The following is a 17,543-nucleotide window of genomic DNA, read 5'->3' as shown; positions in this document are numbered from 1 at the left end:
AAGTTAGTGTAGTACACTACGACATGTTTGTCACCAGTCATACATCACACAGTGTATGCAGGCTAATTTTATGGTGAACTTACGTTATTATTCATACTTATTCTATTAGCATCCATAAATTTTCCACCACCAATAATAATATTCAGGGGGTCACGGTAGCCGAGAGGTGTAGGGCGTGTACTGTCTTCGCTCGCTCGGAAGCCGGGATCGTGGGTTCGAACCCCACACAAGGCATGGATGTTTGGCGTGTGTACGTGTTTATTCTGTGTTTGTGTTGTCCTGTGCTTAGATAGAGGCATTGCGGCGAGCTGAACATCCGTCCAAGGAGTCCTACCGTCTATAAAATAATCATGAAACTGAAAATCAGAGGCCAGGGCCCAAGGGGGCCGTAGAGCCAGTGAAAGAAATAATTATATTGAAGTAAATAATTTAAATATTGTCGTGAAAAGTACTACAGATAGTATATTATTCAGTATGAACATTAATTTATTTTATCATCCCCGAGCTCATTAATATTAATAACAATTTTCAACCGAAATTATTTAAAAATTTTCGTCAAAAGAACAAAAGGAGGCAAATTATTCGGGCAGGAAAGTGTCTTACTTTAGCTTGTCACCATTTGCACATCACACATGACCATTTTCAAGTAAATTATTTCAAAAGTCATGATCAAAGAAACTGCGTTCGGCAAATTATTGTGTCAGACAAGAACTTTAACACGCTACCTTACAGCGCATTATATGTGCTGTATATACAGAACAAGACGTTCGTACAAAATTATTCAAGATCTAAGCATAAAAACTTACCCAATTCAAGGGCGTGACATCTCACATCGAGGAGAAGTAAGATGGTGACAAAGTAGTACAAGGTGACCATAAACAGAGTCCATGTTGTAGTAACAGAGGCGGTGATCGCGGTAGTTGTTGTTGCTATGTTGGTAGGCATGGCAACCACCGTCATTATCACGCAGCAGGCTTCATGGCAGCTCACGCACTTTCCACATACGCATACACACACTTACTACACGAAAACAACGCAGAAATGAATGTGAATTCTGCCAGATTCACGCACTAATTACGTTCTGCACGCAGGTCTGTTGTAACGCACGTGATAAAAGAGGGACCGGAAATGTTACGAATCGACTTCTTTGCTATCGCGGCTCGTACAGCTCAGTAGATTTCAGAAAGGAATTGATCGTTGTATGATTATACTATTGTCATTAACGTTACTGTATAATAAACTTCACCATAAATCATCAAATCACTGCACAAAATCTTCCATATTCAGTTGCCAAACACTGAGTTTCCTAACAGCGAACAAATGAAACACGGTAACCTCATTGTTCAAAGCGACATTCGCCAAAGTGAAATTATATTAATTCGTTATACAACTTCAAAGTTAGCAGCGGCTTCCAAACATGTTCTAGTTAGTGAAATGTTCTGTTAAAAGCTCTCGAACATAAGCAACATGGTTCGCGAAGCCGCATAGAGAGCATATCAAAATGTCTTTCCATCCTCCGACTGAACTAAATTAACTGCGTAAAGCAGAGTTTGATGCCTCTTGGAGACACTTGGAAACACAGGAATGTAATTTATAAGTGGGGATGGTATGGTCAAGAACCATCACGTAAAGTTGGTTCTACACTGAAGGAGACTGAAGTGGAAGAAGTCGAAGGAGTCCTCGTGAACACGTCCTGGAAGCTGGGTACGGTATTGAGGTGTGAACTGCCGGTTGGAAAGGCTGTGATGAAACTGTTCTTCATGAAGTAACATGTCTACTGTGTGTCTCCACTGCGCCGTGGTGTAGCTGGTGATCACGACATCAAGCCTGTCCCGTTACTTTGATCTCCAGCACCCTTGAACATGTTGCTGATACCGCTTGTACGAAATGGCCAACTGCTTCTGTAATAAAATAAAACGACTTGTGAGCTAAGCACACTCGAAAATCTTGACTAACAACTACCTGATTGAAATAGTGAGATACACTGAGTTCTGCGGTATAAGGCAATGTGGTATGGCAGAAGTTTGTTACAGATCTGCAGGACTGATTCTGCATTCATGTTCTGGACGGAAGAACAAGCCAAGGACTTAATAAGCTTCCTCCTTGATCTTAAGGGCGGAGTCAGTATGTTTCTCCGAGACGTTGGTAAACTTCTACCAGAGTACACGGCTCCAAATCCCAGAAAAAATTACTTTTCGTTTATTACCGTAAACACAAGAGTCCCACAATGAATACATATCATACGTGTATATAGTATTTGCTCTACATGTCAAACAAATTCAAAGTTTTGCGCAAAAATAATTGAAACCCTTTTTTTATTTCAGATACGAAATGGAAATGTCATTTAGCAAGCTTCTCTAGACAATTATGGAATGAAGTTCTTTAATTTAAATTTAACGGTTATATCAGGAATAACTTACTTACTTACTCATGGAGCTGATCCCTTCTGGAGAAGCCGCCAATTCTGCAGCTACTCAATAATTTCTGAGCATTTTATGGAACCCGAAGGTTCATTACCGTATACACAAGAGCCCTCCACTGGTCCCTATCCTCAGCTAGATCAATCCAATCAATGCCATCCCATCCTATCTCTATAAGATCTATTTTAATATTGTCCACCCACTTACACCTTAGTCTTTCCAGTGTTCTCTTTCCTTCTGGCTTTCCCACCAACATCCTATACGCATTTCTCGTCTCCCCCATTCGTGCCACATGCCCTGCCAACCTCATCCTCCTTGACTTGATCATTTTAATTATACTTGGAGAAGAGTACAAGTTATGGAGCTCCTCATTATGCAGTTTTCTCCAACCTCCTGTCACTTCATCTCTCTTCGGTCCGAATATTCTCCTCAACACCCTGTTCTCAAACACCCTCAGTCTATGTTCCTCCCTTAATGTCAGAGACCCAGTTTCATATTAGGAATAACTGCATAAACTAATTTCACACAAGTTCTGAGTTGTATACAGAAGGCTTCAGAGATCAATTCTATTACAGAGCTAATGAATATTAGCCAGTATTATGCAATTTAATATATCACTTTCATGGCGAGTGCAATGTCAGGCTACTTCCTCTAGATTTCACTTCGTTACACATGTTACTTTGCAGGGAAATGTTAAAAAGAAAAGACTTGTGTACCAAGTGAGCAGACTGTCTGAAGATGACGTTTAGCTGTCCCTCAACATCCTCTTCACACCACGATTAACAGATTAAATTTCCATGAAAGATGCGATTAAAAGTCAAGATTGAGAACTTGTGGCTTTCCAAAAGTATTTTTTCCAATTTACAGGATCATTTTCTAGAGTGAGATACTAGTTATTACGTCATAGCGCTGGGCCTATTAAACGACAAAACGTGTTCTAAACGTATAGCTTTAGAAACCATTTTATTTAATAAAAGAAAATGGACCCACATTCCTTTAGTAAATTATGTTGCTATTAGAGTCAGCCATTATATGGTACAGTATCCAGATACAATACACAGTCATGTAATTCACAAGTGTTGGGAGTTCAAGCTGTACTCTTAACATATTTACACTCTGGAATAATTCCAAAACGTCAGCCAGCGAAACAGACAGGAACTCGAATGTCTCCCCCTTTAATAAACTACATACACAAAGGTTTAAAATAAACGTCTGTATATTTCAAGTGCTTACAACAGCATAACTAATACCGTTATTAATAACTTTACTCTTGTTCTCGTGTATTCTCAAGGCACGAGGATTAATTCTGCCGGTACTGTTCGCACTCACGTACAAACTGATTCCGAATTTATTTGGTTTTATTTATGTTACCCAACATGGCTGTTCAGAGGCAAAGCTCGTCACTTGCATTCGGAGGTGCTTGGTTCGGTTCTCGGCCGGGACACCGGCTATTACGATTAAGTTCTTGTCATGGTTTTATTTAATAACTTCAGAAAATGTCGGGATAGTACTTCGACTACTCCAAGATCGTTTCCTCCCCCTTTCCTTCCAATTAATCAATCATCCTACCATCCGACATTACATAGTCTCGATGCTGACAGCGTCGTTAAATAACTAAACAAGAAGTTCTAGGAAGAACCAACTGTCTATTTTGACACGACACGCAACCGAGCCGTTGCTTAGCAACGGTAGGAGGATACAGAATCAGACCCACAGACTCTCTTTTAATACGATAAGGATAGCATAGAAAACGATTGGTCCAACAATTCATAAACTGTTAAGTGTTTATTCGTCACAGCGATAAGGTTCTACCGAGCCGTTGCCTAGCAACACATACAGACACACAGACTGAAGTACACCGTTAAAATTGGCTCAGGTGCCCATGATATGCATACCAAGTTTCATGCAGATTGGATCAGGCATTCAGAACTTAATACGGAGGGAAAAACATCGCTCAAGCCTACTTTACGAAAGTAGGTTAAAAATGATTAGAGTCTTGTCTTCGCAGTGAATAATAATTTCTACATTTAAAGTCGATACATGAATGAAGTCCTGTCTGGTGGTGCAACACGTGGCAAGTACTGTAAACTGTAAGTACGTGATAACCGTATCGTCACTGTCCTAATTAACAGCGGTATGACGACAAATGGGGGCGTGGTGGCATAGACCCACTCATTCTTAACCTCGGAATTTTAACGACAATCTTCTGTTGAGAACTTTCCATATAACTGTACTCTTCTCGGAGTAGGAGAGACGAAAATTCAGATTAACCAGTTCCTTCTTAAGAAGCCGACAGTCGCTCAGCTACCCTAGAATTTCTCAACATTTTATGAAACCCGAAGTTTCATTACCATCTTCACAACATCCCTGACGAAAATTCGGGTAGGAAATGAATGCGACTTAGGCCATAGAGTACTCATGCTTTTCTCTTTAATTCAACAAATGCCAAGTGTCGAAAATTCCGATTTTACAAGTATTTCGAGCCTCAAACTGCTATATTAGACAACATGTGACATCTGTTAGCATTTCATTTGAACCACATTTCGGTTTTCACTGGATTTACAGCCACATTGGGCCTTCGCCTCTGATTTTCAGTTTCATGGTCATTTTACAGACGGTAGGAGTCCTTGGACGGGTGATCAGCTCGTCGCAAGGCCGCTACTTAAACATAGGACAACGCAAACACAGAATAAACACATAAACACACCAAACATCCATGCCTTGTGTGGGATTCGAACCCACGATTCCGGCTTCCGAGCGAGCGAGGACAGTACATGCCTCAGACCGTTCCGCTATCGTGACCGGCTAAAAGAGTCCACCTTATCGGAACTCGAACCCACGACCTTCCAGCTTGTGGCATAGTGCCTCAACCAACCACGCTACCGCGTGCCCATTTGAACCACACAGTCAAGGGAAATGCAGAGGAAACTCCTGAAGAATGTTGCATGATATTAACCAAAGAAAGGACAGCACCAGCAACCTAAAATGGCGGCCACGCTCTACGGGAATTAAATCTGGCATTCCTAACGTTAACACAGATTCAAGAATTTCTCTTATCATTATGTCGAGTTGGAAGGCATCAGACTGTACAGTGCATACTCGGCCTGGACTAGCACTGAGGCCAGAACATATTACTACTGCAACCATTAATTGAAACCGCAGTGGAACACTCTGGTGGGCAGCTCTGCAACCACTGTCTACCAGAGGAGGCCGCTGGTGGTGGAGAGAAACCTAAATTACCCCGCAAACTTTCAGTGTTAGTGGCTGTGGTGGCGAAATGACTCCCCATCCTCGTGAGAATGTGTTTCATAACTGTGCAACACTCCAGGCTTATCCCCTTCTACGTCCGGCACTTTTCGTCCTTACAGCTGGTACAGAGATATCTAACCTTTTGCCTCTGCACCAATCTCGGAGGCGGGGTGACATGCCAGAGGGAGACTGCGATAGAAAGCCAAATGGCGTCCAGGGTGACTTGTGACGTTTTCCTCCTATCAGGATAGCAAAAGCAGTGGTACAGTAATTTGGGAATAGTCTTTAGTCTATATGGACTTGGGTCACTTTTACGTGCGATGTCCCAATCTCAGCGCGAATACTTCATACCCAGTTCTTTAATGATCATTTCCTTTCATTTTCATCTTATTACCGTACTTGTTATTCACTTTGTGGATGATCTCAACGGCCTGCTCAGCGTGTAGAGCCGTTGCTGGGTAGCGACCTCGAAACAGACAACGAAACGACACTCGGTGTTAGGCAACATATTGTTAATAAGCAAGTATATGCGGCCGTTATTGGGTAACGTCTTCGCAAACAAACATGTTCCCATGGAAATAATTGGAGCAACAATATAAGAGCGGTGTCTTCTGCTGGTCCGTTCTGAGGGGCTATAAACGCGGCAAAGTCTACAGCTTGGAGCAAAAAATACAAGAGAATTAAACTTGGCGGTGGATAAGTTTACGACCGTTCAAGTGACTAAACTGCTGTTGTAGCATAAGATAATTAAGACAGACTTGATCTGCTTTACAAAGCCTGTACTGACAGAGGATTTGTGTATAGTGCACAAGGAAGAATTTTCAGTGACATGCTATATGTGCGATACTTACACTTGACGAAAGGACAAGCTTATTCATAAGAGACAACCCCATGTTCTCGTCAAAGAGGATGTTTAATAAGGACTATGACCGCAAAGGTTCAGTAGAAAAGAAAAAACTCTATTCGTGAGTCTCAAGGAGCTTGACGCAAAGATGAACTGGTTAGCGGTAAACCTCCAGTTGTAAAGTAACTTCGACTTTGAGCTTGGGGCAGTTGTGGGAAGTTCGCCGGATAACAATGAAGTGGGCGCGGACACTGAAGAATCTCCAGTGTTAGAAGCCGTTACCAGGGAATGGCCAGTGAAGGAACTGCAGCCCGGAAAAGGCTTATGGTGTGTTCTAGTGAACTGCAAATTCTGGAGATTAGCGGTGGAGCTATAACTGCTTGTAGTTACAGGTCGTCAATAAATCCAATCTCCAAACCAAACGATGTATGAATACGTGCTGTATGAAGATACGCGACAAACTTAATTTAATGTAGATAAGCACATGGAAAGGACAGTGTGAAGTACGCAAAAGTCACAGCAAACGTCACTACTGAAAGGAGGGTTTTCTGAAAATGTCTTTAATTATGCTCGGGAAATAAGTCTAATTATATAAATTCATTCCGCGCCGTATTTGCACCGCGGAGGCACGAGTTCGATTCCAGGTTAGGTCATATGGGATATGTGGTGGACAAAGAGTTACTGGGACAGGTTTTCTCCTAGTACCTAGGTTTCCCCTGTCAATTCTCATTCCACCATAGGATCCAAATTCACCAATCATTCCGTCACTGACGCTGTAGGGCCTAGATACTGACAGCGTTGTTTAATAACAACAAATTTTTGATGTGGGTAGATACAGGTAAAATTTACCGGAAGACGGAAATAGACACCTCATTCCTTTAGGGTATTAACATGGCTTGGAATAACATGACGGGCTTGCATGCTGATAAATGATTACTGTAATTAATCTCCTTACAAGCGTGTTTCATTTGTAAGTTAAATGAATAATTATTCTTAGCATCTAACGCTCTGGAGTAACAACTGAAGTCTTAGTACCAAAATAAATTCAGTGTTAAATCTTTATATACAGAATGTCCCAGGAGGAAAGGTAAATATTCTGGGAGGTTATAATATCGGTCATTCTAAAAAAAATGTATATATATGTATCCCATTTGGGACGGTTTCGGAGATAGGGCTATTTCAATGTACAGGTTTATGTGTGTGTGTGTGAATATATATACATTTTTCTTTAGAATGACAGATACTATGACCTCCCAGAATACTGACCTGGACATTCTGCATATACGACAAATCTCGATAAACACTCTTGCACTATTTTAAAAGACGAAAATAAGAAATAGAAACATCGGGTTCATTATAATGTAATAATAATACTAATGAGGCCTATATTGGACTTGGGAATGCTTCTGTAGGCAGGTTCGTTATGTTCAGCCAGATCAGTTATTCAGGTTTAAGGGCTTAGGGTCTCGCAGTTTCTAGAGATTATGACCTTTGCATTTCAAAATTTCTACAGAGTTTGTGTTCTTTGCGTTTCAGTCATTGAAGGTTTAAATCTCCCTTAGTTTCACAGTCTTTGGAACGTTCATGTTTTTTGCGCTTCAAAATCTCTGCAAAGATTTTTCTTCTTCTTCTTTTAAAAATCTTTGCGGGTTACGTTCTTTGCGTTTCACAACTTCATACTCGTGTAAGTCTTTGCATTTCACAATTTTTGCGCGTGTATGTTCTTTGCGTTTCGCTGTTCTTTGCAAGTTTCTTTTTATTCTTAGCACTTTACCGTTCCTGGACATTCATGTTCTAAGCTTTTCGCAAACTCAGAAAGGTTCATACATTCCTTATAGATCTCCTACTTAAGGGCAGTTGTGATGACCTGGCTCGGCCATGTACCGTAGCGCAAGGGAAGTGACTGATGCTTCCCTCGAGTCCTTCACAGCGCCTTCCTTGGTTCTGTCGATAGTCGCGCGGCTACTCTTCTTCTTCTTCTGTTCCTCAGCAACGGTTACAAAGCCCTCGACCGTTTATTCTCCGTCTCAGCCGTCTTCCCGTCGTACACAGAATCAGAAAACGTACTAAGGTCCTTATGCAATTGAGATGAATTAAACTCGTGAATCCTGGATACTTGATAACATGTCTATAGTCTTATTCGATGCGCGGAACACAATATATTGTGGCGTATAGACCTGTTGCTGGGTAGACACCTCGAAACGGACGAGTACGGTCGTTTCTATGCAAAAGGCAGATAAACACCCCTTTCTAAGTAACGGTCGGAAAACACGTCAACAATACCAAGGCTATAGCTAGGTAACTGTTCGGTAAACGGGTTCCAGCGGCAACGGGTACGCATGCAACGGTCGAGGTATTATTGAACTATAACAACGGAAACTGTTTTCTTTTTTGGGTCGTGCCGAGATTTTATAAGTAGGACAGTTTGAAGCATCGAGTTAGTTGTTGGTTGGAGTTGTCAGCAGTTCAATTGAGTGCAGTGACGTGAAGTAGCTGTTGGTGAGTGAGGGGGTTCAGTTGTCAGTTGGGAGTCAGCCTGCGAAGAGAAGGCTAGGAGGTTGGTGTGAGACGACTGGGCCGCCAGCTTGGTATCCAGTTAGGTGAGTTGTCAGTTAACAAGAGTTCTGCATGGGCTACTTTGACAAGAGGACCTGAGCGTGGGAACCTTAAGAATATCCCTTTGTAAAAGCCGTTGCCAAGAAACGGCTAATTGAGACTATAATAGACTGAGAATAATAATCTGTATGTGTCAGTGATCTCTAAGTGTAGTTTAGAGTGCTTTATACAAGTGGACAATAACTCCAATATCCAGTCCATACACCGTCTATAGTCACAACCCCCGAATACGTGACAATATTAACATACGTACAAAAAAAAGTAAAGGTATCCCTGTCAAAGGCCATGGAGGCCCATAGGCTTATAATATGTTGAGGTTCCCACAATTTCTAGACAATCGGCTCATAGATGGCGGTAAGGTTGTCAGCCTTATGTGCCGGCCGCCCTTTACCCCGAAGAATATTCCAAGATTATTCCTGGTACTTATTTCTGTTAGAGGCTGAGTCGACCACAGGGCCATAGTGCGGCTGGAAGGATTGGGTAAATTGAAAAAATCCACCTCATCGAGATACGACCCCGCGACCTTCCGGCTTGTAGTACAGTGCCTCAACCAACTACGCTACCGCGTGCCCCAACATACGTGTGTATACTGTCTCATAATATGAAAAGGTATGTGTGTTTTCTAAGTTAGTGGCGGTGACTTGAAACTAGACAGTCCTCTTTCTCGAACATTCAGTAACCAATTTGTTAGTTGATATATTTGAAAAATAGCCCTAATCTAAACCACACACTCTGCTTGCTACCTGCTTCATGCTGACTTCTTGCTTGGCGTACTACTAGATGCTAAAGAGAGAGGCGGCATGTTCCTCCGAAATGTCGGTTGGCTTTGAACGAACTATACGTCATATCCCAGAAAACAGAATTCTTCGTAACCACCGCTGTGAGAACCTCAAATCCCATATAAACCACAGAACTTCGATCATAAATTTAATTTGTGAATGAATCACTGGTGTGGAATAGCATCGTTTCATCCTTTTCTTCTCTCCCGTTCTGTATATTTACCTTCCATGATCCCTTCTTGTGTATTGTCATTTAATTAGTAGTGCACATTTCAAATTACCACTGAACTGCTTATATGAAACGGGCTTTGGATTGATAATCGGACTTGTTGTACACTTTGATACAGCACGTGACTACATTTTACAGTTCGCTATAACACAATGCTTGTGTCCACTGTTACGTCTTCACTAGCTGTTCCTTGGTAGCGGCTTCCAACAGCGGACGTTCCCCTTCCTCTTAGTTCCCGAACGGTCCCGGGACCCAGCTACAGCTCACAATGACTGAACCTCAGCGGTTATCTCACTGACTCAAGTCAAAGTCATGTAACGGCCGACGATCAGTCGGCCACTCTGTCTTGGCGTCAAGCACCCATCTGGGGTCCAAGAGCAGATTTCTATTGCTGCCAGACAGTTGCGGGGTTGTTGATGTGGGGCGCTCTCTCTGACGAGAGGACGGGTCTGTCGTTTACAACTGCTGCTGACCCTTGCCATAGCAGTCATTTTCGGGTCCGAGTCACGCGGGACTGATGACATTTTCCTGTCGCCGATTCGAGGTTCACCCAACCTAGAGGGCCAGACCCCCGTATTTATATTTTCCAGGAATATGGTGACCAAGTTATACCCCCAGGCATTGGGTTCCATTTTTGTCGCCTCTTACGACTCGCAGAGCTACGGTAGAATTATTCGAACTCGCCTTCATGAGGGTAAGATCAATTTGTCCTTGTGCTTAATTCATTAAGGACTATGCCATGAAGGCGTATGGAAGAATAGATGTACAGATCCACATTTTCTTGACCTCGGCACTAGTTTCAGGTGTGGTCAGCTTCAAGCACCGGCCGCTTTACCCCTGGGGAAAGAGCCCCCGTTACCCATTGGATACGAGGTTAGGTGGACCCCACAGACGGTCTGAACGACGTGGAGAAAACAAAATTCTTGACCTCACAGGGACTCGAACTGCGACTCGTCGGTCGTCCAGCCCGTAGCCAGTCGCTATGCCGACTGCTTATAAACTCTCGGCATGGCCCGCGTAGAGAATACCGTTCTTCTGATGCCGTGCAATTGTTACTTAGCGATTGTACGACTTATTCTAGCGTTCTTCTTCTTCGTCTTCTATGGCGCAACAGCCCGATGTCGGGCCTTGGCCTCCCTTATCAAGCCCCTCCATTCCTCTCTATCCTGCGCTGCTCTCTTTATTCTAGCGTTACGTGGGCAGAAAACACCATTACGTTGTTGTTTAGGGGCCGCTGCCAAGTAACGGTGGGCTGTTGTGACTCCACAATTCTTGCTTTGAGCGAATATGCCACAGCATATACCATAACAGATCACAGCAACCGATTTCTAATTCTTACTTTTAAATTAATCAAAATTACAGTTCAAATTCTAATTACGATCCACAAAGGCTTCCCTCCCATAAAATGATGCATTAATGTATGTGGAGCTTAAATAATGAACACGAATGTTACCTGATACCTTAGTAGAGGCTCTGCGGTTTCATTTCGACGATCATTTTGTAAAATAGTTAAAACGAAATACATTTTGTGAAACAGATCAACATTGCTGTGTTCACACAAATGCATGTCCCTTCGGCAATAAATGTTTCTTGTCCAACTGAACTCTCCCTCAAAGACAAATACTCCTTCATTTAGTTCCCAAGTTACATGCGAAGGGGGAGGCTGAACCCGTAAACGACATTCAAGTTTGGTTCCATTTTATTCCAATTTTCAGAGCACAAAGCAAACAGAGCGAAGTACCCGCAGAAGCGAAAGTCAAGTCTCACTCTAACACGGCAACACTGGAGAGAATTGTAGATCCATCAGTCTTCTTGCCCACCGGATTCTTAATAATTTACATTTAGAAGAAATCGTATTGTCACGTGTTTATGGCTCCGTGACTAACAATAACGGGTTCTGGATTGGATGTTTGGATCTCTTAACACCTTTTACAATCAGTTTATGCTTGCAAGCAATATAGCTCCATAGCTGATTTACACAATTTAGAGTTCACGGTTACACACGCACTAGGATTCCCAGTTCTCACTAGTCATAACCTGGTAACAGAATTAAAACAGTCTCTTTTTTTTATTGCTAGTGGGGTGGGACTAAGTCCCTTGTACTGCGGCCACTTCTGGCCTATTGTACCAGCCCCAGATGATAGGTGAGGGTGATTGTGGAGCAATTGGTGGAATGAAGATTGGCAGGGGAAACCGAAGTACTCAGAGAAAACCTGCCCGAGCGCCACTTTGTCCACCACAAATCCCACTTGACCAGACCCCGGGATCGAACCCGGGCCGCCGCGGTGGGAAGCCAGCGACTAACCGCTTGAGCTATGGTGCGGCCCTAAAACAGTCTCAGTGTGAATAAATCTTCTATTCACACACTGAGTCTTTAGAGACAGACTTCTAATTCTTCTTCAGCTACTGACTCCCCGTGGCTATCTCCTACCGACAACTGGCTCAATTCTCATTCTTGTACTCTCTGTTGTGCGCCGTTGTGTTCCCATTCTCGTGGCTGTTCTCCTTCCCTCAAACTATGTCTCTTATATAGTCGCGGCACGGACCACGCAGCACAGAAAACACCGCTTCTCCCACTGTTGTAGAGGTGTGTTACCACGAAATTGCCTGGCAAACATCTAGGCGCGGACCACATAGAAAACACCTCTCTCAACAATTTGTAGTGGTGTTGGCCGCTCCGTTGCCTAGCAAAGGTTATATACGTCACAGTATTATGCCTCAAGATCAGGACATATCCCGAACCAAATCACTAATCAAAATCCGCAAAAGTAAAATAGTTCAGCTGTCACTGTCCTTAATCAATTAAGCACTACACCTTGAAGAAAAATATATCTGGGAGTGGACATTATTGACCTCACTACAAGATGGAGATGAATGGTCACCTTCACGCTCCGGCTGTTCTCTCCGGGGAAAGCACCATCGGTACCCATTGTGTGTGCCCCAAAGCCGCTCTGCTCGCTGCGAAGGGAAAAATCTCTTTCCCTAGCCGAATGAAAATTAAAACCTTCTGTATTTATTGAGGGTTTATCGTAGTTTTCTCCAGTCTCTCCAGGCAAGTGCAGGTGCCTGAAGTGCGGCATTACATTTCTCCCGCATCATTTTGCAGTTCATTCAGAGATCATCCTACCATATGAAGCTAGTCTAAGACAATGAAGGTGTCCGTAAATAAACCACAAACAAGCGGATAATTTGATATTTCATATGTAATTACATGTATGTTCTGGTTTATTTCTCTCGTAGGTTCATAGTTGCAAAATCTCTGCTGGTACCAAACCGCGATAGTAAATTTTACACATCTGCGGATGTAGATGGTTTTGAGAGAGAGCGGAAATAAATTTCTGTGGCCTGTTAACAATAGGAAGCCGCAGCATATCCGTTGAGAAAGATGTAGACATGTTGAAAGTTCGGGATATTTATCTCAGCCTACTTCAACAGCCATTTTGTATGAAATGGAACCTTACAACGTAAATGAATTCCGCTCCAGGATATTCTGACTGCTGTAGACGTCCTCACTCACATATTCTATCACTGAATACCGAAAATAGCATCTACACCATCCATCAAATAGAATCATTCACTTCTTTTTTACAACTCGAAAAGTGGGTTGGGAAATTTTATGTCCACAGCAGGAGTTGCGGACTGCTGTGTATTAACGCGGACTGTCCCCCCCCCCCCCGCCGAATACACCATTTTCCTCACCAACGAATCTCTGCAACCGATTGTCAACAGTTTTTTAGAGAATGTGTCCGGGTATGTCTGTTCCTTTATAAAAAAAAGGAATGCTTGCAGGTGTTGTAAGGGACTGAGATATATGGACACGAGCACAACATGCATGACAATTTTATTAGTCGCATCACACGAGAGATCGATATATACATGTCGACTACCAGCGGTGTTCGATCATAGCCAGGGATGTACACTTACAGAAATAGGTTTCCAGGATCCCAATACAAGGACTAGGGGTTTATAAGCACGCTAAAGGCACAGATAAGACTCGGGAGTCTGTGTCTTGCATGAGACAACTACTCTCATAGACCTGCAGCGCAGAAGTCTAGAAGATTTGGCTGTGTACGGCTTCCTAATTCAATGCCGTTAACAGAATGAGGAAAATGTTCCGGAAATCCGCAAATGTCCTTCAGTTTCATATCTTTAACTTCTAATTAAACAGTTCAGAAAATGGTGTCTCACATACCAGCAGTATAAAATGGTAAAGTTGTCTCTGTCCTTAACTAATTAAGCATCGCGCCATGAAGGTGTATGAAGGAGTGGATGTATAGATTCACATTTTCTTGACCTCGGTACTAAGTGGAAGTGAATGGTCAGATTCACGCCCCGGTTGCTTTTCTCCCGAGGAAAAGGCACCCGGTACCCACTGGACACGAGGTTGGGTGGACCTCAGAGCCGGTCTGGGCCGCGTGGAGAACAGATAATTCTTGAACCTACCGGCACTGGAACTCCGATATCTCGGTCGTCCTGCCAGTCGCTATACCGACTGAGCTATCCCGGCTCCTCTCCAGCAGTATAACACTGGCCTTCGATTTCCAACTCGGCCGGAACAAGGCAAATCCTGACTGAGTCTTTCATGAAGTTCCTCAGTCTCTCCAATAAACTGTCTAATAGTATCTAGATTAGGGAAGGACGGCTTCCTTTAACAGGGCATGGATTGGTGAATGGATTTATTGATCACTTATACACACAACTCGCAACTAAATAATTACAACGCTATCGCTGATCTCCACATTTCACAAATCACCACAGAACCTGCTAAGTTTTTCCCAGCTTGCTGTGTCAACAGCCGTTCCCTGGCAATGGCTACTAACTGTGGAGATTCGTCAGCTTCACGCGCTCAGGGCCTCTTGTCACAGCCGTCCATGCAGAACTATTATCAACAGTCAACTCAACCACAGTGCCATCTCTTCTCGGTATCCCTTGCATACCTCAACTGACTGGTTGCTTCAAATTGTCCTGCTCATAATACCTCGACACGGGCCACACAGGAAACACCACTGTAAGTCCATTCGTTTCCGCGGGAAAGTGTTTACCGAGAGTTGCTCAGAAACGCTCGTTGTATATTCGCCTGTTGCATAGAAACGGCTGCGCATCCCACAAAATATCAACCATCACACCACTCGACGTCACACAGCCTAGGTACTGGGCCGTTGAAATATTATCTATAAAAATTGAGTCATTCTATGCTATGTGTGTAGGGGGGGGGGGGGCTTAGCCTGTTCAGAAAATCCAATCATGACATGTGTGTAACTTGCAATATTTGCAAAGAGTATAAAATCCAGGTTTAAGAATTCTCTTCTGAAAAAAAAAATCTTTCCTTAAAATGACGACAGAGAAACCACTTTTATGAAGCGCACCTGCCGACAGACACATTCAGCGCTTGCAATCTTTAACGAAGCACTGTTCCATCGCAGTCTCAAGCATCCTTATTGCAATTATATTGCAGAGCGGTAAAGTTTTACCTGTGCCTAATTAACTGAGCATTATGCCATGAGGACGTATGGGGGAGTGCATATATAACCCCAACATCTTTTCCTCGGCACTAGATGGAGGTGAGTGGTCAGTTTCACGCCCCGGTTGCATTACCTCCAGGAATAATCCCCCGGTAGCCACTATATAGGAGGTTGGATTGGCTCCAGAGCCGGTCTTGACGCTGTGGAGAAAAGAAAATCACTTGCCTCTGTCAGGAATCGAAACCCGGCCACCCACCCCATAGCACACTCACTATAACGACTGAGATAACCCTGCTCCACACGCTTTCATGACAATAGTAAATACACCTATAACTCAGTATTTCCCCATCTCCTAATCTGAGTTTCGCGAAAGTTGCATGAAGTTAGGGTATCAACTGCAGTTTAAATGTAATTTAGCGGACCACATTCTGACATCTCGAACTTGCAAGTAAGGTAAACCTGAGGAAGTGTGTGGATATGTGTAACGTACGTAACGGGGTTACTGGGTCTCTGAACTTTGTCCCACGTCCAGTATCCCGAAGAACACAGCGTTTTGCAAACTGCATGTTTTTGACCTCATGTGGGTGTGAGACACCTACTCTGCAGGGTCCTTTAGAAACACTGGACCAGTAGGTCTCTCACCCCCCTTATCCGAGGAAGGAAGCATCCAGTTTCCGAGACTCTGTGTTCTTCAGAAAGCAGAAAGATTCGCGAAGTCCAAAAATCCAGGAAACCCATAAGAAAACGTAGCATCAGAATAGCACATCATCTCATTTTCGCCCGAAGTGTTGATATAACATTACAATACCCAAGTGACGGGAGGCCGTTGGACTATCAATTGACCTAATCCTTCCAGCCGCACTATGGACCTGCGGTCGATTCAGCCTCTAACAGAAATGAATGCCATGAATCTTCCTGGGTGTAAAGGACGTCCGGTGAATAAGGCTCACCTCGCCGCCATCTGTGAGCCGATTGTTTAGAAAATGTGGGAACCTCGACGTTTCAAAACCCTATGGGCCTCTAGGGCCTGTTACAGGGATAGCTTTACCTTTACCCAAGTGACGATCTGTCGCGAGAAACGTCAGCTTGTTTAAGTTTGGAAAGCTTGCCAGAGAATTCCGTGTTGTCAAACCCCTGTGAGTTCCATGCATATGTATGAGACTGGTGGACGTAGCGACCAACTGCTGCTGGCCGTGCGCAGACAAAATGATATATTTTCAGTTTATGCACGCACTGAAATAATTATTGACTCGTGTATTGAGTTAATCCATTTCAAACATGGTGACATCTCTAAAAATAAATCATTATGCAACACGCAGGAACAAAGTGTGACAATCCAACCATATAGCAAACATAAACCTTTCTCCACTAAATAAAGTTCATTCGTTCAGAAAAGGGAATGGAAATTCAAGTTATTCCAAAATAAAAATATTGTCACATACACAGATCGTTAATATTTCGTGTATTCATCACTCATTAACTCATGGAGCTGAGCCCTTCTTGAGAAGCCGCCAATTGTGCAGCTACTCAAGAACCCGAAGGTTCATTACCGTGTTCACAAGAGCCCTCCACTGGTCCCTATCCCGAGCCAGATATATCCACTCCATACCATCCTATCCTATCTCTCTAAGATCAATTTTAATATTGTCCACCCACCTACGTCTTGGTCTTCCTTATGGTTTCTTTCCTTCTCTTTTGCCACCAATATCCTGTATTATTTTGTGTATTATCTGGAAATTATTTTCTATCTATGAGAATCTGAGGTTCTCATACCGGTGGTTATGAAGATACAAAATCACGAAGTCCGTTGAAAATCAACCAACATTTCGGAGGAATATGTCGCTTCCATCTTCAGGGTTGAAGATTAATTATAGCAAGACACCAGCATGAAACGGGCAGTGGGAGGACTCGCAACGGACGACATGGCGCCACATTCCAGAATAT

At 43.2% G+C, this 17,543-nt stretch overlaps 1 protein-coding gene across 1 annotated transcript in view; it reads right to left on the bottom strand.

Moving 5' to 3' along the window:
• The window catches only part of LOC111864389 (discoidin domain-containing receptor 2), a gene marked incomplete in the record, with an annotated part of 500,235 nt that overhangs the window by 295,716 nt on the left and 186,976 nt on the right, over nucleotides 1–17,543 (bottom strand). The window contains 1 exon segment of the mRNA XM_033751417.1: nucleotides 807–1,553. Within this exon segment, the coding sequence (XP_033607308.1) occupies nucleotides 807–960 (154 nt within the window).

The sequence above is a fragment of the Cryptotermes secundus genome, unplaced genomic scaffold (assembly GCF_002891405.2).
Source record: "Cryptotermes secundus unplaced genomic scaffold, Csec_1.0 scaffold399, whole genome shotgun sequence".
Classification (NCBI taxonomy): domain Eukaryota; kingdom Metazoa; phylum Arthropoda; class Insecta; order Blattodea; family Kalotermitidae; genus Cryptotermes; species Cryptotermes secundus.
Note: the sequence above shows the minus strand (reverse complement) of the source record. Positions and strands in the feature narration are given on the sequence as shown.